At 54.4% G+C, this 24,005-nt stretch overlaps 4 protein-coding genes and 1 long non-coding RNA gene across 13 annotated transcripts in view; 1 reads left to right on the top strand and 4 right to left on the bottom strand.

Annotated features, from left to right (window-relative positions):
• ARHGEF10L (Rho guanine nucleotide exchange factor 10 like) overlaps positions 1-6,547 on the bottom strand; it is a 27,751-nt gene extending 21,204 nt beyond the window's left edge. For 2 of the 9 annotated variants that reach the window (XM_080379619.1, XM_080379621.1), the window contains exon 1: positions 302-1,060. In XM_080379619.1, the coding sequence (XP_080235745.1) occupies positions 302-565 (264 nt within the window). In that variant the 5' untranslated portion in view covers positions 566-1,060. Of the gene's footprint in view, positions 1-301; positions 1,062-1,089; positions 1,807-6,502 lie in introns of those variants that run through there. The other 7 variants (XM_080379620.1, XM_080379623.1, XM_080379622.1 and 4 more) reach the window with 5 other exon arrangements.
• LOC308060648 (uncharacterized protein) lies at positions 5,672-6,868 on the bottom strand. The gene is given in 8 exon segments (XM_080379649.1): positions 5,672-6,320; positions 6,323-6,360; positions 6,363-6,470; positions 6,473-6,513; positions 6,515-6,554; positions 6,557-6,590; positions 6,592-6,737; positions 6,740-6,868. Coding segments are annotated over 8 exon segments (504 nt in total). The 5' UTR covers positions 6,756-6,868; the 3' UTR covers positions 5,672-6,239.
• On the top strand, positions 6,362-17,243 carry RCC2 (regulator of chromosome condensation 2). Its single transcript, XM_080379638.1, has 13 exons — positions 6,362-6,596; positions 8,278-8,594; positions 11,016-11,109; positions 12,078-12,221; positions 12,335-12,466; positions 12,574-12,662; positions 12,939-13,053; positions 13,322-13,488; positions 14,718-14,898; positions 14,983-15,088; positions 15,240-15,312; positions 15,457-15,534; positions 15,716-17,243. Exons 2-13 carry the CDS (start codon positions 8,283-8,285, stop codon positions 15,818-15,820), a joined length of 1,596 nt encoding a protein of 531 aa, XP_080235764.1. The 5' UTR covers positions 6,362-6,596; positions 8,278-8,282; the 3' UTR covers positions 15,821-17,243.
• LOC308060650 lies at positions 13,943-14,692 on the bottom strand. Its single transcript, XR_013926819.1, has 2 exons — positions 14,300-14,692; positions 13,943-14,230 (listed from the first exon to the last, which is right to left on the bottom strand). It is a non-coding gene; the product is annotated as an uncharacterized lncRNA (long non-coding RNA).
• Positions 16,061-24,005, bottom strand: LOC308060643 (protein-arginine deiminase type-3-like). Its single transcript, XM_080379637.1, has 16 exons — positions 23,782-24,005; positions 21,991-22,171; positions 21,848-21,920; positions 21,698-21,759; positions 21,491-21,608; positions 21,280-21,405; positions 20,816-20,994; positions 20,624-20,727; positions 20,441-20,552; positions 20,248-20,355; positions 19,880-20,028; positions 19,593-19,737; positions 19,416-19,509; positions 19,039-19,118; positions 18,489-18,617; positions 16,061-18,400 (listed from the first exon to the last, which is right to left on the bottom strand). The coding sequence occupies exons 1-16, from the start codon at positions 23,871-23,873 to the stop codon at positions 18,167-18,169; spliced, it is 1,986 nt and encodes a 661-aa protein (XP_080235763.1). The 5' UTR covers positions 23,874-24,005; the 3' UTR covers positions 16,061-18,166.

Below are 24,005 nucleotides of genomic sequence, written 5' to 3'. Positions count from 1 at the left end.
GGAGTTTGCAAGAAAATGGGGTGAACTGGGAGGAACGGGTGCGGAATAAGCGCGATGCAGCGACGGCCGCCCCCTCCCTCCCCATCGCTCCTGCTTTTGGCTGATATATTTAAAAGCAATTAAAAAAATAAATATATATATATATGAAATATATACAGATAATAAAAGCCCCGATCGCTGGCAGCAGCGGGGAGGCAAAGGGCAACCTCCTCCCCCCACCAGAGGATGCGATCAACTATAGATCCGCATCCTATGTGGGATATAGCGGGATCTGGGGGGGGATGAGATGGATTTTGCTGACCTGGGAAGGCCGCAGCTCCTCCGGCTTTGTATCCGCATCGGCCGAGCAGGCCCCCGGCGGGCAGGCGACGGCGGGGAAAGCAACCCCCAACCCGATGGGGATTAACCCCCCCAGGCCCCTACAAGGGTGTGCCCAGGGTGGGTGACCCCCAGCTGGCACCCATCCCCCAGCCCAGCACCCCCAGAGCCCAGCCAAGGGCTTGCTGCCGGATGAGAGCTGCGGTCCAGCGGCTGCACCGAGGGATGCCGGGATTTTGGGCAGCATCTCCCCCCCCTCCTCTTCTTCTTCTTCCCAGGCAGCTCTGATTTATACCCTTGGTGATCCCAAGCCTAATAAATAACAGACACCCCCCCAAGCAGGATTTAGCCCCTTCCTTGCCTTTTAACCCCCTGGATGCTGGGGTGCCTGGTTAACCCTTTCACTGCCGACAGCATCCCCCATGCAATAAACAGCCTGGACCTGGGTGGGTTTGCAGCAGGAGTTTCCAAAATTTCCAGGCAAAGAGGATTTTTTCTTTTTTTTCTTTTTTTTTCTTTTTCTTTTTTTTTCCCGGGATATTTTACATCCAAGCCACCAGCTGTGGGGCTGGCAGTCCCAAAACACCGCTCCACAACCCCCCATTCCAGGGTGCTTCCCCCACACCAGCTTTTCAAGCCATAACACCACCATTCCTCCAAATACACTGTACAGAAAAAAAAAAAAAAAAAGACAAGTTACGGCGGTGCAAGGCTCCCCCACACACCTTTCTTTAAATGCAATATCCTGGCTACTAAATGCACCCGTCTTACCTATTTCATCGGAGTTTGGGGCTGGTTTTCTTGCTGGGAAGGAGTTTTCTGCCACTGTCACAGCGTTACCTGCCAGCACACCCCAGCTGCTGCCGCCCAGCCCTGCTGGAAAACATTCCTTGCAAACAAACTCAACAGCTGCCAGGTTTATTCCAGCTTGGAACCAGCCAAACAAGCCCGGCAAAGAAAAATAAAAAATAAAATATATATATCCCAGTGCCCTTCGGATGACTTGAAGGCAGCCGAAAGGAAAAAAAAAACACAACCAAATCCCTTTTCCTTTGGGTAATGACATTGCTGTCCTGCCCGGTGCTGCTGCCTGTAGAGGTGCTGAGCCCTGCCAAAATCTCTCTGCAAGAGGGAACAGGACCCAAGCATCGCGGTAGAGAGGGCTTCACCCCCACCGTCCCCCTGTTTGGACAGGGGAGACCCTCCCCAGCCCGGTTTGGGGGGGGGCTGGGTAGCAGCAAAAGCAGCTCAGCGGCAATCACGGAAATTAAAGTCATTTTTCTGGTTTTTCAGATCACGCTTCAATCATGACTCAACCTTCCATTCCCTGGCCCAGAAACTTCGTGGAAAGGACTTCAAGCCCTCCCGAAGGGGCGAGGGGCCACTGCACCCCAAAACCAGCTCTGCAAAGCTCGCAGCAAGGGGAGAATGGAGCCAGAAGCACCGCAAAGCACCTCCCTTCGCAGGCTGCTGAGCCAGGAGCACCCCAAAGCACCCCCCTTCGCAGGCTGCTGAGCCAGGAGCACCCCAAAGCACCCCCCTTTGCAGGCTGCTGAGCCAGAAGCACCCCAAAGCACCCCCCTTTGCAGGCTGCTGAGCCAGGAGCACCCCAAAGCACCCCCCTTGCACTTGCCTTTGCACCAGCCGAGCAGAAACGCTTCCATGGGGCGCACGCAGCACCACGTGGAAAGGTCGCAGCCCACCCCCGGTGGGGGACATCAGCCCCACAGCCAGCTCTATATGGTACCGCCATACGTCCACACAGATGTATAGTGCTAACCGTCCCAGTGAGCCGGTGAATAAATGGTTTTCTGGCCCCGTTGCATTGGCAAAGGGGGTGAGTTTATGCACCACCACCCCCGAATTGCACACACACAGCACTCAAAAGTGATGTGCAAACCCCCTGGCAAGGGTGCACCAATGCACCCCGGAGTATTGCCCTCCCTGGCACCCACAGGGTGCCCCCAGCCCCAAAAAAACTCACCCTGTGCTAATAAAAAATAGGAGGAACAAGAGATTTCCTTGATGGTGGCCGGCGTGTTGGCACCGGTGCGGTGCCCAGCGTGCCCACAGCACTGACTCAGCCAGGGCTGGGTGCCGGCGTCAGCAGGGCTGGGCTACCCTGGGGTACTGGGAGCTGAAACACCCCCCCCAGAATAAATAAATTCTCAAGAAAAAGAGATTAAAACTAAAATAATACCCTACAGATCGTCTCCCCTGCAAGCCAAGGGGGGTCCTGGCTGCAGCACTCAGCCAAGAGGCCCCCCAACCTTGCAGGGCTACATGTTTGCAGCAGGATTGCCAACACCTGCAAGGGTTAAGGATGCTTTTCCAGCTCCTTGCTTGGAAGGGATGCCATGCACCTCCTGCTTGCATGCAGGACACCCTCCATGTAGCCAAAAAAAAAAAAAAAAAAAAAAAAAAAAAGTCCATCCACCTGGTTTTATTCACCCACAAAGGATTGGGGATGCACGTGGCTGGCTGGGGTCACCCACCCATGGTCACAGCACCTTAATCCCACCTGCCAGAGGATTTGTGTGTGTGTGTGCTTCAAGGATCCAGACCTTCACCCCTCCAGGAGAGGACATTTGGGCAAGCAAACAGCTTACACCCATGCTCAGCCCTTCAATAAGCAGCCACCTCCTTCCCTCCTAACGATGCTGATCCAGCCCAGCTGGCCTCATCCTGCACCACCCCCTGCAAAAGCCACCACCGCCTGGTTTAAAATGCAAACCCCAAGCAAAACCCTGCCCCACCAAAAAATTAAATCTCCACCCTGCGCACATTTACACCCTCCCTGTAAAGCTTCACAACATATAAAATGCAACAGGAACTCAATCAACCTGTTTTTATGGGCGTGAACTGAAACTTTTTCAAGGAACTTTAAATATTTGGCATTTAAGTATCTGTAGAAGCACACCATGTGCTTCTGCATGATATGAGATAGGTGGGATGTGCACAGAGGGAGGGAATTTATTTAAATATATATATGTGAAAAATATTTAAATATAACCATTCCATGGGTGTGCGTATATATATATATTTATGGGTAGCTATGTAATTGAGGTGATGGAGCCAGTCCAGGGATGCCCTCTGCTGGCATCCTCCCTGGGAAAGCTGTGGGAAACCTTTTTCCAAAAGGTGTCCCAACTTCTCCAGAGTATTTTTGGAAAGACCTTGCAGAGAGGCATCCAAAGCTGCCGTCTGTGGCATCACGGCAGCCTTACAAACGCCGGGTGCAGATGCCGGCCCTCTTGGTGCATCGCGCAGGGATGCAGGAGGGCAGCTGAGCTGCTTTTGCTCCCTGGTCTCCCGAACAAAATCTCCTCAGAGATCCATGAACCCGCTTGCAAGGTACGTGGGTACAAGCTCGCAAGGCATGCATGCATTTTTTAGCTCAGCCCTTGCTGCTTCCACATCTCCTTGTAACACAATTCTCAGCAAAACAGGGTTCTTGGTAACAAAACCCTCCTGAAGCCCCTTCTGCCTGCGACGTCCGGAGGCAAACCAGACCTCACATTCCCCTTTCCATTGGACTAAAGGCTTGGGAAAATTTAACGTACCCTTCACCTGGAGGATAAATCGCCTCCCAGAGCATCAGCAACTTCCTACAAGGCTCCAGCAGTGCAACCAGGCTGCAAAGGCAGCAGGAAAAGGGATTTGCATTTATTGCAGCAAATCTCGCGCCGGATGCACCAGCCGGTTTTTGCTCCATGCAAACACCCCCAGCCTCCATTCCTATGCTGCACCCAAAGCCACCCTCTCCCCGGGACAGAGGGATTTTTGCAGAGGGTCTTGCTGCAACCCCCCTTTTCCAATCCCTGGGAGTGCATCCCAAAGCACAGTCCCTGGGGAACCCCCAAATATCATTGGCCGGGGATGCAAACCCTGCGGCCAGATCCCGGTTGGGGAAGGCGAAGCAAGGCCAAGGTTATCCCAGGTGAGCCGCTCCCCATCCCAGACACCCTTGGAAATTAACAGGTAAGACCAGTTTTTCCTTTATCCAGGGAAAAACCAGTTTAACCCACAGCCTGACGCAACCTGCCAGGATCACCTTGAAATCTTCCCATCCACGCCATACAACCCAGCGGGCATTTGCGGGGGGGGGGGGGGGCAAAAAAATACACATTTTTAGGGACAACTGGCCACGTTCCAGCGCTGGCAGAGTTTCAATGACATCACGTTCCTATCGGAATCATGGAAAATCCCTAATTAAACTGAGTTCCCCCTCACCGCTCCTTCCTCTCCCAAATCCAGCTGGAGCATGGGCAGGACGGGAGGTCGCTGAGCCGAGATGCTTTGTGGATGATTCCATAAGTAATAGATTAATTTTTTTTAAACCACCAAGGGGGGTATTTTTCTTAAATAACAACAGGGGTTTGCCAGCAGTTGGGCATTTTGGGGTGGGGGGGGGTGGGGGTGGCATATGGCACCCACCAGTATCCCATGGGAACGGGTCCCCACGTTGCAAATGGATCACAAATTGCAAATGCATCACATTGCACATGGATCACAAATTGCAAAAGCATCATGCTCCAAATGGATCACAAACTGCAAATGCATCACACGTTGCACGTGGATCACAAACCGTAAATGCATCACACATTGTACGTGGATCACAAATTGCAAAATAGATCACAAATTGCAAATGCATCATGCGTTGCAAATGGATCACAAACTGCAAATGCATCAGACGTTGCAAATGGATCACAAACTGCAAATGCATCACACGTTGCATGGGGATCACAAACTGCAAATGCATCACACGTTGCATGTGGATCACAAACTACAAATGCATCACACGTTGCATGGGGATCACAAACTGCAAATGCACCACACATTGCAGTTGCATCACTTATTGCACATGCATCACATCCCGGTGTGCCTGCACAAGATGGAGACACCAAAACTGAAGCTGCCAAGGAAGGTCAGGGCAAACGCACCTGTCTTCCCCTCCTGCAGCATCTCTCTTTGCAATAAAGGGAATGTTCTGGTAAAAAAAAAAAATCTGCAATAAGGAGAGTGAGCACGTCTTCCTTCCTGCCAAAAAAAAAAATATTTCTTGGGGGGGGGGGGAATTAAGTCAACCTTCCCACTGCGATAAAACTTGCTTTGCAAGAAAGGGAGCGTGACTTTGCTCCCTCAAAAATCTTGCTTTGCAGTAAGGGGAAGGAGCGCACCTTTCCTTTGCAACAACTCTATGCAATAAAGGCAGTATGCGCATTTATTTCTTGGGAAAAAACCTGTTCACATTAAAGGCAATATGCGCATTTATTTCCTGGGGAAAAAACCCCACCACTTTGCAATAAAGGCAGTATGTGCATTTATTTCTTCAGAAAAAAATCCCTTTGCATTGAAGGTAGGATGTGCATTTATTTCTTGGGAAATAAACCCTTGCAATAAAGGCAGCATGTGCATTTATTTCCTGGGGAAACATCCCTTTGCATTGAAGGCAATATGTGCATTTATTTCTTGGGAAATAAATCCTTTGCATTAAAGGCAGCATGTGCATTTATTTCTTGGGAAAAAATCCCTTTGCAATACAGGCAGTATGTGCATTTATTTCCTGGGACACCCCCACACACACACACGTTGCAATAAAGGCAGGATGTGCATTTATTTCTTGAGAAATAAATCCTTTTGCAATACAGGCAGCATGTGCATTTATTTCTTGGGAAAGAATCCCTTTGCAACCCAGGCAGCATGTGAATTTATTCCTTGCAGGGGGAAGAAACCCCTTTGCAACCAGGGGCGCGTTTTCGCTCTTGCAAAAAAAGCCTAATTCTCCTGTGCAAGAAGCAGCGCCTCTTCCTCGGCCATTAAAAAAATAATAAATGAATTAAAAAATTTTAACAAATCCTTTGGGAAGCAGGGGAGCGCGTGCACACCCCACCCCCACTCTGAGCCTCTTCGCGTTGCTCTCACCCTTCCCCGAGTCTTCCCGTCCTAAAGATGGAGCTGTGGGTGCCGAGCCGGACTTTGCAGCCTCTTCCTTTGCAAAGCAGGATGATGCTTTTTTTTTAAAAAAAATTTTTTTTAAACACCCCCCCCCCCCGCCTTTCCTGCCCATACATGTGTTTCTGTTTTGTATTGTAGCATTTGTTCTGGCGGCTCATATTTACATTTTAAGTGCATCTGGTGGGTGGGCGCTCAGGGAGGAAAGGGAAAAAAAAAAAAAAATTACCTCCTTTTTTCTGCAACAGGAAACACCACCAAAAATATTGCAAAGGCCCCGAGTTGTTGCTTTCTTTATGCTGCACCCTTCGCCTTAAAATCAGGTTTGCAATGGGGGGGGGGGGGAGGTAGGGAAGGGGGGGAGGAGGAGGAGGGGAAAAGAGATGGGGGGGGCTTAAAATGCCTTAAAAAAAAAAAAAAAAAAAAAAAAGGAGAAGGAAGGCGGATCCACGTGGTGTAATGGGGGCAGACAGAGATCCCATTGTTTCCCAGCAATAATCAAGGGGAAATTAAAAAAAAAAAAAAGGGGGGGGGGGGAAAGGCATGGAGGGAGATGGATGGGGGGGGAGGCCCCAGCCGCGTAGGGGGCTGGGATTTTTTTCCACCCCCCCCCCAAAATATTATCCCCCCTCCCCAAGCAAAAAAAAAAAAAAAAAAAGCTCCCGCTCCCCCCCCTCCCCCCCCCCCCCCGCAACAAGCAAATAAAGGCCGGAGGCAGCGGGAGCACGAGCGGGCCCCCCCCAGAGCAGGTGTGGGGGTGCGGGGGGGCGAAGGGTGGGGGATCCCCGACCCCTTCCCGGGAGGGGGGGCGGGCTTGGTGGCTCCGGGCCGTTTGCTTGCCGTGCACACACACCCCCCCCCCCCCCCCGCGAAACCCCCTTTACACCCCCTCGTTTGCAACCCTCCGCAAATAGCCCCTTTGTAACCCCCCCGTCCGACCCCCCCCTTTTCAAAAGGTCTCTGCGCAACCCCCCCGTGTACCCCCCTACACCAGCCCTCTGCACCCCCACTTTTCCAGCCCCCTCCGCAATCCCCTGTTTGCGACCCCTCCCTTTACAACCCCACATTTTCAACACCCCCTTCGCACCCCATTTTCCAACCCCCCATGCCCCTCCTCTGTAACCCCCCTTTGCAAACCGTCCCCATACAGCCCCCCATGCCCCCCTTTGCAACTTGTCCCCGTACACCCCCATGCCCCCCCCTTTTCCAAATCCCCCATGCTCCCCCTTTGCTACCCCCCCCTTTGCAAACCGTCCCCACACAACCCCCCATGCCCCCCTTTGCAAACTCACCCCTTTCAGCCCCCCCCTTTGCACCCCTTCTTTACAACCCCCCCGCCTGCCCTGTTCAACCCCCTTTCAACCCCCCATTTGCACCCCCCCCTTTGAACCCCCTCTTTGCAAACCGTCCCCATACAACCCCCCTTGCAAACCCCCCCTTTGCACCCCCCCCTTTGAACCCCCTTTGCAAACCGTCCCCATACAACCCCCCCTTTGCAAACCACCCATCCCCCTTTGCACCCCCCCCTTTGCACACCGTCCCCACACAACCCCCCCTTTGCAAACCCCCCCCGCACCCCCCCTTTGCACCCCCCTTTGCAAACCGTCCCCATACAACCCCCCCTTTGCAACCCCCCTCCTTTGCTCCCCCCCTTTGCAAACCGTCCCCATACAACCCCCCCTTTGCAACCCCCCTCCTTTGCTCCCCCCCTTTGCAAACCGTCCCCATACAACCCCTCCTTTGCAACCCCCCTCCTTTGCACCCCCCCTTTGCAAACCGTCCCCATACAACCCCCCCTTTGCAACCCCCCCCCCTTTGCAAACCCCTTTGCAAACCGTACCCATAAACCCCACCTTTGCAAAGCCCCCCCCCCCTTTGCACCCCCCACCCCCCCGGCTCCCCCCGTAGCACTCGCTCCCCCCGCCGGGCCGGGCCGGGGGCGGGGGGTCCCCCTTGCCCCGGCCCCCCCGGCGCGGCCGGGCGGTGACGGCGCGCTGTGCCCAGGCGCCATGCCCCGGAGGAAGGCGGCGGGGCCGCCCTGGGACGCGGGCCCGGGCCCGGGGGCGGCAGCGGGGCGGCGGCGGCCCGGCGCGGCGGCGGCGGCGGGAGCGGTGGCGGGAGCGCGGCGGCGGCGGGCGGAGCGCGGCGGGAGCAGCGGCGGCAGCAGCGAGGACGAGGCGCCCCGCGAGCGGCGGGCGCGGCCCGGCAGCCCCGGCAGCCCCGGCGGGAGGCGGCCCGGCAGGCCCGGCGCGGCGGGCGGCGGAGCGGCCCGGGGACAGAGCGTCGTCATCTGCGAGCCCGAGCACAGCAAGGAGCGCATCGTGAGCGGGGCGGGGGGGATGCGCCCCCTGCACCCCCGCGCCCCGGAATGCACCCCCGCACCCCCTGACGCAACCTCTAATGCACCCCATAATGCAACCTCTGCTGCACCCCCTGCACCCCATAATGCACCTTCTAATGCACCCCCCGCACCCCATAATGCAACCTCTACTGCACACCCTGCACCCCATAATGCAACCTCTGCTGCACCCCCTGCACCCCCCTGCACCCCATAGTGCACCCTCTAATGCACCCCCAGCACCCCATAATGCAACCTCTGCTGCACCTCCTGCACCCCCTAATGCAACCTCTACTGCACCCCCCGCACCCTATAATGCAACATCTCATGCACCCCCCGGACCCCATAATGCAATCTCTGCTGCACCCCCTGCACCCCATAATGCAACCTCTGCTGCACCCCCCTGCACCCCATAATGCAGCCTCTGCTGAATCCCCATGCACCCCATAATGCAACCTCTGCTACACCCCCTGCACCCCATAATGCATCCTCTACTGCACCCCCTGCACCCCCCTGCACCCCATAATGCAACCTCTGCTGCATCCCCTGAACCCCCTGCACCCGATAATGCAACCTCTACTGCACCCCATAATGCATCCCCTTGCACTCCCCCGCACCCCCAATGCAACCTCTGCTGCACCCCCCACACTCACTAATGCACCCCCTAATGCAACCTGTAATGCACCCTCCCTGCACCCCCCCGCAACCCCTAATGCACCCCTTGCACTCCAGTGCACCCCCCCACCTCACAATGCAACCTCTACTGCACCCCCCGCACCCCATAATGCCCCCCCACATGCCAGTGCACCCCCATGCAACCTCCAATGCACACCCCCTGCACCCCATAACACCCCCCCACATCCCCTAATGCAACCTCTAACGCACCCCCTGTAGCCCCCTGCACCCCACAATGCAACTCTCCTTGCACCCCTATTGCAACCCCCTGACACCCCTAATAAAACCCCCAATGCACCCCCAATGCAGCCCCCCTTGCACACCACCTAATAACCCCCAATGCACCCCCCTTTGCACCCCCTAATGCAACACCCACTTGCACCCCCCTGCAGCCCCCCCTTTGTACCCGCAATACACCCCCCCCTGCACCTCCCCTTGCACCTGCCCCTTGTACCCCCTAATGCAGCCCCCCCGCTGCACCCCCTTACTGCCCTCCCCTAATGCACCCCCTGATGTACCCCCCATCGCACCCCCAGTGCAACCCCCCCAGGGTACCCCCTAATTGCACCCCTCACTGACCCCCCCCATTGCACCCCCTAACGCACCCCCCCATTGCACCCCCCTTGCATGTGTCCCCAGTTGCACCCCTCAATGTACCCCACAATTCCCCCCAGTTGCCCCCCCTTGCACCCCTTTATTGCACCCCGCTGCGCCCCAGTAATGCAGCGCCTCATTTCATTCCCCTAATGCACCCCCTTAACGCGCCCCTCTGCTGCATGCCCCCAGCCCCCCCGCGCACCCCCAAGCTGTACCCCCAACATTGCACCCCATCGTGGTGCTCCCGCCTGGCCCCCCCTTACTGAGCCATTTCATCGCCCCCCCCAAAGTTTCACCCCATCGCACCCCTCAATTACTCCAACTCCACCCCCCTACCATAAACGGGGGGGGGGGGGGCGGGGAGCAGTCCCCCCCCTTTTCCAGCCCCCCTTTTTGCCCTGTGTCCTGCCAAGGAGAAATCCCAGCCCCTTTTTGGTTTTTTGGGTTTTTTTTTGCAATTGACCCATTTTGGGCTTTTTTGGGGGGGCAGGGGCAGGACTTTCGACCCTGTGCAAGCAATAGCTGCAATGTTGGGGTGTGCGATCAGGGACCCCCCCTCCACCCTGCTGCCCCCCCCACATCCCCAGTGTCCCCCAGTGCTCCATGTCCCCCAGATCCCCAGTGGTTCCCATGTCCCCCACATCCCCAGTGGCCCCCATGCCCCCAGTGGCCCCCGTGTCCCTGATGTCCCGCACGTTCCCAGTATCCTGCACACCCTGTGTCCCCAGTATCCCCCATGTCCCCAGTGTCCCTGGTATCCCCAATATCCCCCACACCCGCAGCGTCCCTGGTGTCCTCCATGTCCCCCACACCCCCAGTGTCCCCAATGTCCCTGATGTCCCCCACATCCTCAGTGTCCCCACGCCCCCCATATCCCCCACGTCCCCAGTATCGCCCATGTCTCCCACATCCCCAATATCCCTCACACCCCCAGAGTCCCCAATGTCCCCCGTGCCCCCCGTGTCCCTGACGTCCCCTGTGCCCCCAGCATCCCCACTATCCCCCATGTCTCACATCCCCAGTATCCCACACACACCCCGTGTCCCCCGTGCCCCGAATGCCCCCTGTGTCCCCGATGCCCCCCGTGTCCCCCGTCCCCCCGCATGGCTGATGGTGTCGCGGCTCCTTGCAGAAACTCGAGGGCGCCAAGTGCCGGGGGCAGCTCCTCATCTTCGGGGCCACCAACTGGGACTTGATCGGCCGCAAAGAAGTGCCTAAGCAGCAAGGTGAGGGGCGCGGGGCTCCTGCACCCCGAAACCGGACACCCTTTCCACTTCTAATTAATTTTTTTAATTAATTATTTTTTCTTGGTTTGTTTGTTTGTTTTTTTTTTAACCGGTTGCATATCATGATCTGGGATGTGGGGTACACGGGGGCTCCCGTAAAGCAACCTAAAAGCGCTGCTTATTTTTGATGCATTTATATTTAATTAAATCCTCTGCTTATTTTTAGGCATTTCTAATTTTTAGTTAATAATACTGGGAGGGTTGCAATTGGGTATTGTAATCTGGGCCAGAACTTGGGGTACGGGGTGTGCTGGATCTCCTGCGAAGCAAAATTAACACATTGCTTAATTTTTGGTGCCTTTAATTAATTTCTTCTGCTTATTTTTAATGCTTTTATATTTTATTTTTATTATTCATATTTTTGGAGGAGCTTTTTTGCAGTTGCGTAGCATAATCTGGGCCAGCACCTGGGGAGCGCCGGATCTGCTGCAAAGCAAAATACGTGCGCTGCTTATTTTTGATGCATTTTTATTTCGTTAGTTTTTCTCCTTATTCTTGATGCATTTATATTTAATTACCTTTTCTAATTAATTGGGGGGGAGTTACAGTTGGATATGGTAATCTGGGACAGAACTTGGGGGGCGCTGGGCTTCCTGCAAAGCAAAACAAAACGCGCCGCTGCTTTTTGATGCATTTATAGGCTGTTCGTTTTCCTAATTATTTCTAAGCCTTTGTGTTTAATTATTTTTTTTATTAATTAATTGGGGAAGGGGGTTGCAGTTGCACATCATAATCTGGGTCAGAACTTGGAGTGTGCCAGATCTGCAAAGCAACACACGGGCGCTGCTTCTTCTGGATGTGTTGATATGCCGCTGATTATTTTTTTTTTCTGTTGATTTTTGATGCATTGATGCCAAATTAATTTTTGCATTAATCTGGGGGTTGTGGTGGGTTTTTTTTCGATACAGTTGCCTATCGAAATCTGGGCCAGAACTTGTGGGGGCCGCACAGGTACGGGTGTCTCTCAGGTATTCAGGTGCGGAGCGTGGTTTCGGGACCCTGCGCTGCTCACAGCCTGCTCATCACCACCGAGGGCAAGCTCTGGAGCTGGGGTGAGCAACGAGGGGGGCTGGCACCCCCAAAAAACCCTCTGGCCACCTGGTAGCCTGATGCCAGGAGGCTTCATCCTCCCATTTTGCTGCAAAACCTGGCGATTTTGGGCTAGGTCGCAATGAAAAAGGGCAGCTGGGACACGGGGACACGAAGCGGGTGGAAGCGCCGAAGCTCATCGAGGTGCTGGGGGGCGAAGCCATCGTGCTGGCAGCCTGCGGCCGTAATCACACCCTGGCCCTTACAGGTATGGGGGGGGGGGGGGGGGCGGAACCTGACATTTTAAGCAAATTATCTGAAATCAGCCCATTTTGCCCCCAAACGTCATTTTTTTTTTTCCTTATTGCATTGCAGAGAGTGGCTCGGTGTTCGCCTTTGGGGAGAATAAAATGGGGCAGCTGGGGCTGGGGAACCAGACGGATGCCGTGCCCAGCCCCACGCAGGTATCACTGCTCCTTTCCGTCCTTCCCCTCATGTGGTTTGGGTGAAAAAAACAACAGATTTGGGGGTTTCTCCTTGAAAAAAATCCCTAGCAGAGCCCAAACCCCTTTAGGAACTCCGGAGCATCCCTCTCAGGGAGGGCTTCATGTGCAGCTGCGGTGGGAAAAGAAAAATGCAAGAATTGAAAATAAACCCCCAGATCTGAGGATTTTGGGGGTTCCCCTGGGAAATTCAGCTTTTTTGCCTTTTTTCTCTATTTTTTACCCCTTTTTCTGCAGATCATGTACAACGGGCAGCCCATCACCAAGCTGGCCTGCGGGGCTGAATTCAGCATGATCATGGATTGCAAAGGAAACCTCTACTCCTTTGGGTGCCCCGAGTACGGGCAGCTGGGTACGGTGCTGTTTTGGGGTGTTTTGCTGCAATTTTGAGGTATTACGGGGTTGGGGGGTGGTGGTGAGTGGAATTTCGCTGCCTCAGTTTCCACATCTGAGTGACGAGAGCATCCCTCCCCTTTATCTCCAGGAAAAATAGCGGGGTGGGAGCTGCAAATAAAAAGGGGGTTGCGAGGGGAGAGGGGATTTCTGCAGGTGACGTGGGACTAGTGGGGTGCAAAGTGTGGGGGAGGGCACCCCGTTTTCATCCTGTTGCTTGTCCGCAGGGCATAATTCCGATGGGAAATTCATCGCCCGGGCGCAGCGGATAGAGTACGACTGCGAGCTGGTGCCGCGCCGCGTGGCCATCTTCATCGAGAAGACCAAAGATGGGCAGATCCTGCCCGTCCCCAACGTGGTGGTGCGGGACGTGGCGTGCGGGGCCAACCACACGGTACGCGCGGCCGGCGGCGCCTTGTGTTCAGTTATTTGCAAATAGCGGTGTGCGTGAATGCAGGAAGGTTTGCAGCGTGCACGTCAGGCTGAATGTTTGCAGGGTGCGGGTGTTCGCAGGGTGCACGTCAGGGCAAAGATCTGCAGGGTGCATTTAAGGATTAAAATTTGCAGCATGCATTTTTAATGCACACGTTGCAGTGTGCATGTCAGAACATTTGCAGCGTGCATTTTAAGGGTGAAGTTTTGCAGCGCCTGTGTTGAGGATAAGATCTGCCGCATGCATTTCTAAGGATTGAAGTTTGCATCATGCATGTAAGGCTAAATATTTGCAGTGTGTATTTAAGGATTGAGATTTGCAGGACGCATTTAAGGGTAAAGTTTTGCAGCATGCATGTAAGTGTAGAGATTTGCAGCGTGCATTTAGGGATGGAGATTTGCACTGTGTATATAAAGATAAATACTTGCAGCGTTGCATTTCAGGATAAGAGATCTGCAGCATGCATATCAGGATAAATACTTGTGCCGTGCATTTAAGACTACAGATCTGCAGCCTGTATTTAAGGATAGAGTCTTGCAGCCTGCATGTAAGGATTGAGGTTTGCTGCATGCCTTTAAGGCTGAAGGTTTGCAGGGTGCATTTAAGGATAAATACTTGCAGCATGCATTTTACAATAGTGATTTGCAGCATGTATATCAGGATAAATACTTGTGCCGTGCATTTAAGACTACAGATTTGCAGCCTGCATTTATGTGCCGTGCATTTAAGACTACAGATTTGCAGCCTGCATTTAAGGGTAGAGTCTTGCAGCCTGCATGTAAGGATTGAGGTTTGCTGCATGCCTTTAAGGCTGAAGATTTGCAGAGTGCATTTAAGGACACAGATTTGCAGGATGCGTTTAAGAATAAATACTTGCAGTGCTGCATTTCAGGATAGAGATTTGCAGCATGCGTTTAAGGATAAATAGTTGCGCCGTGCATTTAAGACTACATACTTGCAGCCTGCATTTAAGGATAGAGTCTTGCAGCCTGCGTTTAAGGACTGAGGTTTGCTTTAAGGCTGAAGACTTGCAGGGTGCATTTAAGGATAAATACTTGCAGCGTGCATGTAGCATTTGCGATACACACCGCAATCGATGCCGTTTATGGCGGCTGCTGCGGTTTTCCCTGCAATGAGCTGGTCGGGTCTCAGCTGCTCATGGCGGGGCGGGTGCGTTTCTCCATCCCCAGCTCGTCCTGGACTCGCAGAAGCGCGTTTTCTCCTGGGGGTTTGGGGGCTACGGGCGGCTGGGCCACGCCGAGCAGAAGGACGAGATGGTGCCTCGGCTGGTGAAGCTCTTCGACTTCCCGGGGCGTGGGGCGGCGCAGATTTACGCTGGCTACACGTGCTCCTTTGCCGTCAGCGAGACAGGTTGGGATTTGGGTGTTATTTGGGGGTTTTAGGGGATGCCGGGGGGGTGCTGGAGCTTGACACATCATGTCGGGGGGCTTGCAGGTGGCTTGTTTTTTTGGGGTGCCACCAACACCTCCCGGGAGTCCACCATGTACCCCAAAGCCGTGCAGGACCTCTGCGGCTGGAAAATCCGCAGCCTGGCCTGTGGGTAAGTCCAAGCCCCACTGCCCTGCCCCCCCCCCCAAAAAAAAAAAACCAAACAAAAACCCACCCCAATTTCCTGGTGTTTTGGGGTGCAGCCACCTGTGGGGTGGGGGGTGGGGGGGCACAGGGTCACCCTGCCTTGCACCCCACTGCAGGAAGAGCAGCATCATCGTGGCAGCGGACGAGAGCACCATCAGCTGGGGTCCCTCGCCCACCTTCGGGGAACTGGTAAGATGGATTTACTGGGAACCCCCAACCCCTTGACACCCCAGACCCCTCTGGCAGCTCCTAGTGGCAGCAACCCGCTGCTTGCCAACCCCCCCCCCCCACATTGGTTTCCCCCCACCCCGCTCCATGGGATGCGCTTGGCAGGGCTACGGGGACCACAAACCCAAATCCTCGACGGCTGCCCAAGAGGTGAAGACCCTGGATGGGATCTACACGGAGCAGGTGAGTGGTGCTGGAGGGGTGGCCACTGACCTAAATACGGTGACTGGGGCCGTACAGAACTCATCACACGCATGGGGTGCTCAAACATGGTCCTGGATGAAAAGAAAGGTTGGGGGGGGGGGGGAGGAAAGCAGCAGGGCATGGCCTTGTGCCTCAGTTTCCCCACTCTGCCCCATCCCAGGTGGCCATGGGCTATGCCCACTCGCTGGTCATCGCCCGCGACGAGACCGACGCTGAGAAAGAGAAGCTCCGCAAGCTGCCCGAGTACAACCCCCGCACCATCTGAGGGGCTCCCCCCTTTGCCGGGACCCCCCCCCAAACCCCGCTTTTCCAAGCCAGCCGCGGTTTTAACTACCTGTTCTCCCATTTCCAAAGCCTTGGGGTTTTTTTTTTTGTTTCACACTCCCTTTCCCCCCATGGCTTGTTGAGTTCCCGACCGTAGCAGGATCTTTTGGCACATCCAGGCTTAATTTTGGGGGGTTATGATTTGAATTATTTTGACTTTATTTGTATTTTTCTGCATTGCTTTTTATTATTTCCCCTTTTCCCAGCCGCAAACATCCCTGGCTGCAGGCTTGGGGTGAAACTGGGGACCTGAAGAGCAGCTGCAAAACATCTCTTTTTCCTCAATATTCCAATTTTTTGGCATTTTTCCCAAATACCCCCCACTTTGGGTGCTATAATTTTGGGGGTCCCCCTGCCCCCCAGCATCCCTTTTCCCAGAGGGATTCAGGATACGGATGTCATCCCACATCCCCAAGGGCCAAACCCATCCCCAGCATCATTTTGGGGCTCCCCTCGCCGCTATCGCAGCCCTCGCCCACCCCAGGGAGATCTCAGGTATGAAGAGGGGAGCCCTAAAGCATCGCGTAAGCTTTTTCTTGGAATTATTCTTAATTTGTTTTTAATTATTATTAATTATTTCTGCCTGGTTATCAGCCCAAAGTCCCTCCTACAACGCTGTGCACTGTGCTGGAGAAACGAGGTGCCTTTATCGAGCAGAGCCCAGCTCTGCCTTCACGCAACCCAAGGGTGATTTTTTTTATTTTTCTTTCAAAATTTTTAGGGTTTGTTTTGAAATACTGATTTTTTTAAGTCCTTTCTGCTCTCCCTGACGGGTCGCGCTGGGTGCTCGGGGGCGGTGGTTGCCGCATTCGCGCCCGTTTGGGTTGTTTCGCAGTAAAAAAAAAGGGTGGGTTGGGTTTTTTTTCTTAATTTGCTTGGGGTTGGGGGTTATTTTGGGGTTTTTTTGGGGTGTGTTAGAGAGAAAATATCCAGGACAGGGAGAGCAGCTGGGTGGAAAAGTAAAATATTCCGCTTTGTTAGCAATATTAGGTTTTTTTGGAGTTGCAGCACAAGCAGATGCCGCAGCCTCAGTAAAAGATGGGGTGGAAAAATCACCAAACCCCACTTTTACACACACACACACCCCGAAAAGCATCATTTTGGTTCATCCTGCCTTCCAGCAAAATAATTTTAGCCTGACTAAACTTCTCCCCCATCGGCCACCCTGTCCCGGCCACGGGCGAGCAAAGGAGGAGGCTCGAGAAAGAAAATAATCCTAAACCTCGAGGATCTGGGAACAGCTTGTCCTTTAGCAGAGGGTCCTGGGTTAGTGCTGTAATTGTCTTCTTCATGTTTGGTTTTGTTTATTTTTTTTTTTTTATATTTCTTGGAGTAAATGTTTAAATAAATGACGTCATTGTGTACACCCCTCTCTTCACTTTATCCACCCTTATTTCTTAACTCTTTTTCATTTAAATTTGATTAATTTAACCAAAGGGAGGTGCAGGGGATGCTTTTTCCTTGCCGGGATGGACGCCCAGCATCCCCAAAAGGAAATCCACAGCCATTAGAGGGCACCATCCTGCTGCTGACAGCATCCTCCATCCCAAAATAGCCTCCCCCCAGCATTTCCCTTTCATATTTTGCAGGCAGGGTGCAAACACAGGGCAGTGCATGCATGTCTTGAGTATTTCAGTGCATGCCTGGGTGGTTGTGTGCATGCCGGGTTGTGCTTTGTGTGTACACATGGGTGGTGTTTTTGTGCATGCACGCATGGTTTTGCACATGCATGCAGGAGTTTGTGCATGTGTGTGCCTTGTTAGACATCCCTGTGTCATTTTCTGTGCATGCATGTGCATTTTTGTATGCGCATGCAGCAGTCTTAAGGGGCACGCATGCTTGATGGTTTTGCGTGCACATGTCTTTTTGGGCACACCTGTATTTCTGTGCCCACATGCATGTGGTTTTGTGCACACACGCATGTCTGGTTTTGTGCATGCATGTGGGTTTGTGCCAGCACACGTAGCCTCACGTGTGTGCACTTTGGGGCATGCACGTGTGTTTTTTGCCCGTGCATCACTGCAGCAAAGAAAGAACTGTACAACCCTGCTCACCGCTTCTTTCCCCCGCCCTGTTTAACCATTTTAATTGTAATTGCTGTGCCAGGAGAGAACGCCCACGTGCCACACCACACACCCAGAGAGTGACAAAAACACCTGCCCGTTTAAAACAAAGCTTCCAACCTTGCCCCCAGCAAGAGGGAAGCGAGGAGGAAGCTGCAGCCCTTTATTTCAAACCGTTGAAGGCACTTGCAGGGATGGGGAGAGGGCTTTAGGGAGAGGGGACTTCAGGGCACCATGTGCCACCATTTGAAGGCGAGGGGCTTACGGCAGACGTTGGTGCCGCAGTGGACCTCCCCAGAGAGGACGTGGTAGGAGTAGTAGTCGTCAATGAAGGTGCAGGTGAGGCCCAGGGGCTCCAGCAGCGTCCGCACCCGCTGCTCCAGGCAGCATTGCCCACCCACCAGCGGTCCAAAGGGCTTGGGGATGCCCAGGTGCCTGCCCAGCACCAGCATGTTCACCTGCAGCATGGGGATGGTGGTGAGGGTGCACATCCCAGCCCAGATTCACCCCGGAGGGTCAGGGCAGGAGGAGGATGCTGGGTGTTACCATGTCGGGGAAGTAGGCTGAGGCACCAGTGGCTGCGTCGCCTTGGAAGAGCTGGGGGATGTCGAGGATGTCCGGCTCTGTCAGCCCGAGCGCCCGCTTCAGGATGTCCCGGTTCCAGTTGATACAGCTCTGATAGGAGGGAGGCGGGATGGATGGATGGATGGATGGATGGTTGGATGGATGGATGGATGGATGGATGGACAGAGGGAGGGAGGGACAGAGGGAGGGGCAGGCAGGTGGAGGGAGGGATGGGTGGAAGGGGGGAGGGAGGGAGGGACGGGTGGATGGATGGATAAAGGGATAAGAGGGATGGATGGAGAGCAGAGGGATGGGCAGGCAGGTGGAGGGAGGGGTGGGTGGAAGGAGGGATGGGTGGATGGATGGATAAAGGGATAGAGGGATGGACAGAGGGACGGGTGGATGGATGGATAAAGGGATAGAGGGATGGATAGAGGGACGGGTAGACGGACAGAGGGATGGAAGAAAGGGTGGAGATGGGGAAGAACGGAGGGAGGGTTGGAAAGGAGCCCCCCCTGCTCCCCTTCCTTACCTGGACATAATTATTGAATTTCCGGAGGCCTTCGTTAGCCAGAATCTCGTTTATCGTCCGCTTGGGCACGTCCTCCAGTCCTGCAGCACAGATAACTGGGCAGGAATTCTTCCCCCAACACATTTGGGATGAGATTCCCAGGTCTGATCCAGGAGCTCCCCCATTTCAGGGGTCACGGGCAGTGAGCTCCATCCCAACCCAGGAAATCAAATCTGCGCAGCTTTTTAATTAATCCTGCCCCCCATCTCTGCTGCTGGCAGCACTTTCCAGCCATTAGCTGGGTTTCAGGGTGTCGTGCAGTCACATGCCCCGTTGCATTTTGCAGGAAAAAAGGGAAAATGAACCCATCAAGCCCCAGTTTTCCTCCTCCCCCCTACCCTCGAACATCACCGCCTCGCCAAACCCCTCCTCTTGCTTCTCCTTGAGGAGCTGGTAGCAGGCGCTGGGGCTGGCCAGGAGCAGCCGAAAACCCTGGGGAGGAAGAAGGGATGATTTGGGGGGGGGGGGGGATAAAGGCTGCACCCCACCTTTTTCCCTGCTCCAGGACTCGTTACCTTCCGATCAGGTGCAGGGACGAAGCTGAGAAACTCATCTACGTGGCCGACGAAGAGCCAGTCCGAAAACAGCTCCACCGGCGCCTGCACTTTTTGGGCAACGAGGAAATCCTTGACGGCTTTTGCCATCCGCCGGCCACCGAACCTGGGGGGACACAAGGAGGGGGGCTGCCATTTTGGGGTGCCCAAGGCGATGCTCTGCTTGCAACCAGCCTCAAACAGTACATAAAAATCTTTTTTTGGAGGTTTTTTCCCCCAATGCTTCAAACCCCCATCGTGCATCTCACCGGGGGAAGCTGCTGCCAATCAGGATGCGGCCCAAGGGATACTCCTTGCCCTGAACCTTCACGGGGGGGCTCACCTCCAAATTACCAAAAGAATCAAGGCTGGAAGCACCCTCCGGTGCTTGCCGGGCCACATAACCAAAATCAGGGCCCTGGATGGGGAAAAAATAGGGATAATGGTTAAACAACCAAGGGGTAATGGTTAAAAAAAAAGCTGTAAGCACCCAAAGTGCAGTGCTCCCAAATCATCCTCCCTGCTGGCTCTTCCCCTCCCAAAAGTGAAGGAAAAATAATAGATTTATCCTAATTTTTTTATGGATTAGCAAAGCTTTATGCCTTGCTGGGGAAGGGAGGAGGAAGGGATTGGGTACCAGGATGCTCTTGACAGGGAAATCCTTCAGTCCCCGGTCACGGGGTGAGTCAAAGACAACAGGGAAGGTCTTGTGGGGGGCTTGTACGTAGCCAAATTCGACCTCATCCTGGAAAAGGGATGGAGAGGGTTTGGGGGAGCCCCCCCTGGAGCTGCTGCAGTGAGAATGGGGCTGGGCATCATCCTGCACTCACCTGGATCCAGCGGTCATGGCGGTTCTTTGGCAGCGGACAGACAGTGAGAGGGCACTTGGCTTTCTCGGCCATGGCACCCACGGCCGCCACAAAATCCTCGTTGTCATCCACACTGGGAAGAAAAATGGGATACGGGAACTGCTCCAGCACCAGGCAGGATGCAGCCACCCACCCAGCACCCACCTGCAGACAAAGACCTCCAGCGGTGCTGCTGTGTTGGGAGTCATGATCCACGGAGCTACGCGGAAAACCACCGTGTCAGTGAAAATCGGAGTCTCCAGCAAACCCTGGGAAGGCGGGGAGGGGCAGGGGGGCAGTGTTTGGGCTCTGCTCCCCCCGGTCACAGCTCACCCTGACCCCCCCAGTGGCTGGTACCTTCTCAGGGCTCTCCAGCAGCGTGACGTGGAAAGCCACGAGCCCTGAAAATCCGACGTCGGGGAAGGCAAGCCCCTCCACGTAGAAGATGCTCTCCTCCTGATGCCGGCTGTGTTTGACGGTGTAGGCGAGCTTCGAGCCCCCCAGCACGTGTTTGTAATCCTCCAGCGCCACGCTGTCTGTGCATGCAAGCACCGTGCAGCCCCCTTAAACAGCCGACCCCTTTTCTGCAGCGTTTTGGCTCTTTTTTTTTTTTTTTTTTTTTTTTTTGGTTAAAAGACATATTTGATCCCATGGAGCATGCACAGCGGGAACAAAATCAGCCAGTGCATCAGATAAACCCGCGCCACGGGATGTAGGCTGGATGCTACAGAAGTGGTACCCACCCCGCTGCAAGCATTTTGCTTGAACGGCAATAATCTGGGGTGCCTGTCCCCCCCCAAACCCCAGTGTCAGCCACTCACTGCCGCCATAGAAAACGCCGACTTTATCAGCGTCGCCGAAGTCTACGTGGAGGAGGAGGTGATGGCCGGCAAAGATCGTGCGGGGACCTCGGGTCCGCAGCACCATCTGTGACATGTCCTTCAGGTCTGGCAGGAAAAGGGGTGTAAGAAAGGATAATCTGGGGGAAAAAAATAGGAAAATGGGGGTTTCTTGTATGGGATGTGCCAGTACCGGCATAGGAGCGGATGGCGGTGTCGCGATTATCCGGCATCTCGGCTTTGGGATCGTCGCGGTCACAGTTCACTAGCAGGATGGCCCCATGTCCGTCGGGACCCCACGTCCACGTTGCCTGGCGGGGGGATGAAGCAGGGCTGGGGGTGTCAGCCATCTCCCCCCATCCCACAGCAGTGCTGGGGGGCTCCTACCCCCCCTTTATACCTTATCCAGCAGTGTCCTGCTCACCGTCCCGCTGCGGTTGGTGTCGGCATCCAGCGAGACCTCTGTGGGGAGAGGGATGCTGGGGGTGGGGGCTGGGGGGCATCCCCACCAGCACCACGGTTTGGGGGTTCCCCCACCCCACACACTTACCCACGCAGGTGAGGTACAGCATGGCTCTGCCCACGGGCACCCCGCCAGCCTCCCCGAAATAAGAAATCCTGACCTGCAACAAGGAGTGGGTGCTCGCCACTGTGCAGAGAAGGGCCGGATCCTGCCGGTACACCAGCACCCACCTTTTCATCACCCACATCCTTGCTGAGAGCGTCCATGGCCAGCAGCACCTCGGCGCCGGTGGCCAGTGGCCAGCGGCACACGCTGGAGGGCAACTTGATGCTCTGTGTCTCATGCACAACGTAGAGCTTCACGCCCGGCGTCCCCTGCACGTGGAAGGCAACCGCGTCTTTGGGTGCGGATCTGAGATCGGGGGAAAACCCAGTGAGAGCCCCAGGTGGGGGCATTGCTGGAATAACAGAGCGTGCGGCCAACCACAGGTGACACAAATCCTGCCACGTGCACGAAATCTTGCAATATGCAAGGAATCCTGCAATGTGCAGTTCCAACAAGTCGTGCAAAAAGCACTGAATCCTGCAAAACGCAATTACAACAAGTCCTGCGATACGCAGTTGCAAGAAAGCCTTCAATATGCAACAAATCCTGCAATTTGCAGTTGCACCAAGTCCTGCAAAATGCAGCAAACCCTGCAAAACACAGCTGCACCAAGCCCTGCAATATGCAACATATCCTGCAATGTGCAATTGCATCAAGTCCTTCAATATGCAACAAATCCTACAAAACGTGATTACAACAAATCCTGCAAAAGGCAATTGCAACAAATCCTGCAAAAGGCGATTACAACAAATCCAGCCAGAGGCAACAAATCCTGCAAAAGGCAGCGGCAACAAATCCCGCAATATTAATTGCAACAAACCCTGCCATTCACACAAAATCTTGCAACATTCAACTCCATCAAATGATGCAAAATGCAACAAGTCCCTCAACATTAAACACAATAAACCCTGCAACATGCACCAAATAGTGCAATACTGAGTCGCAACGCAGCCCACAAAATGCCACGAGTTCTGCAAAATGCAACTGCAACAAATCAATACCACAAAACCTCCAAATTGCCACAAATCCTGCAATATTCCTCACAGCAAAAACCCTGGAGCTGTTTGGGTTTAGCGTGGTGGTTTTCTTTTCATGGGGCCACCCAAATATTCACGTTTAACCCCCCCCGGCAGTGCTGGCAGCGAGGTCTGACTGGTTGCATCCCCTTCAGAGTGAAGCAAAGCTGCAGCGGTCGGGCAGGCTGCAGCTCGCATCACTCCACCCGGCTGCAAGAGGCCACGGGCGATGGGCCAAGGAGCACAAATCCTGACCGCCAGGAGGGAAGCACAGATGTGTCCCCAGGGGGGAAAGAAAAAACCCACCCCCATGGCAACTGGGAGAGGATGGGATGCTGTCGGCAGCCATGGTGTGGTGGGTTTGGATGCAAAATAAAACCCCAAGCTTCTGCTTGAGCTGGATTTCGAGGAAACAAAAACCCCAAAACCTCTGCTGAAAAGCACTTGAACTTGGGCTGGGGCCAACGAAGCAGCGAAAACCCCCGGTGCTGGGAGGTGACGTCCCGGCCAGCAGCACCGCGGTGGTTTCACTCCACGCATTCCCCCCAAACAGAGAAATATTTCAGTTTTGCAGGACACGGCAAACCCCGCCTGAGATGTGAAACTCAGCCCAGGGCATCACTCAAAGCTCCCAGGGGGTGCTTTCTGCACCCCAAAAGCTGCAAAATCCCCCTTGGGGGGGTCACCACCTGGCTGTTGCATCGCGGTTTAGAGCATCCCCTTCTTCCCAGGGCTTGGCATCCCCTGGGAAAAACACCCCAAGCGGCAGCACTGCCCCAGCCTCACCCTGAGCTATTTTTATCAGTTTGATTAATGGGATAAAAGAAAAAAAAAAAAAAAAAAAAAAAAAAAGCAGATTTTTTGTTCCTCCCCCCCTCCATCAGCATCGTGGCTGCTTACCCACAGACATCCAGGGAGAGCTCGGTGCCCAGCACGCAGACAGTGCTGGTGGGACGCTGGGTGGAGAGCTGGACGCGGCGCTGCTGGGCCATGCTGGCAGGCCCCTGGGGCACCCTTGGGTGCTGCGATGGGTGGCACAAGGGGATTTATAAAGTGTGGCTGCTGGGAGGGGATTAATCAAAGCCCAGCTTAATCCCACCTCCGGGCTCTCAGCCTCTAGGCTG

Source organism: Falco punctatus (assembly GCF_963210335.1).
Source record: "Falco punctatus genome assembly, chromosome: 3".
In the NCBI taxonomy this organism is placed as follows: Eukaryota; Metazoa; Chordata; class Aves; order Falconiformes; family Falconidae; genus Falco; species Falco punctatus.
This window is presented reverse-complemented; position numbering and strand designations above follow the sequence as displayed.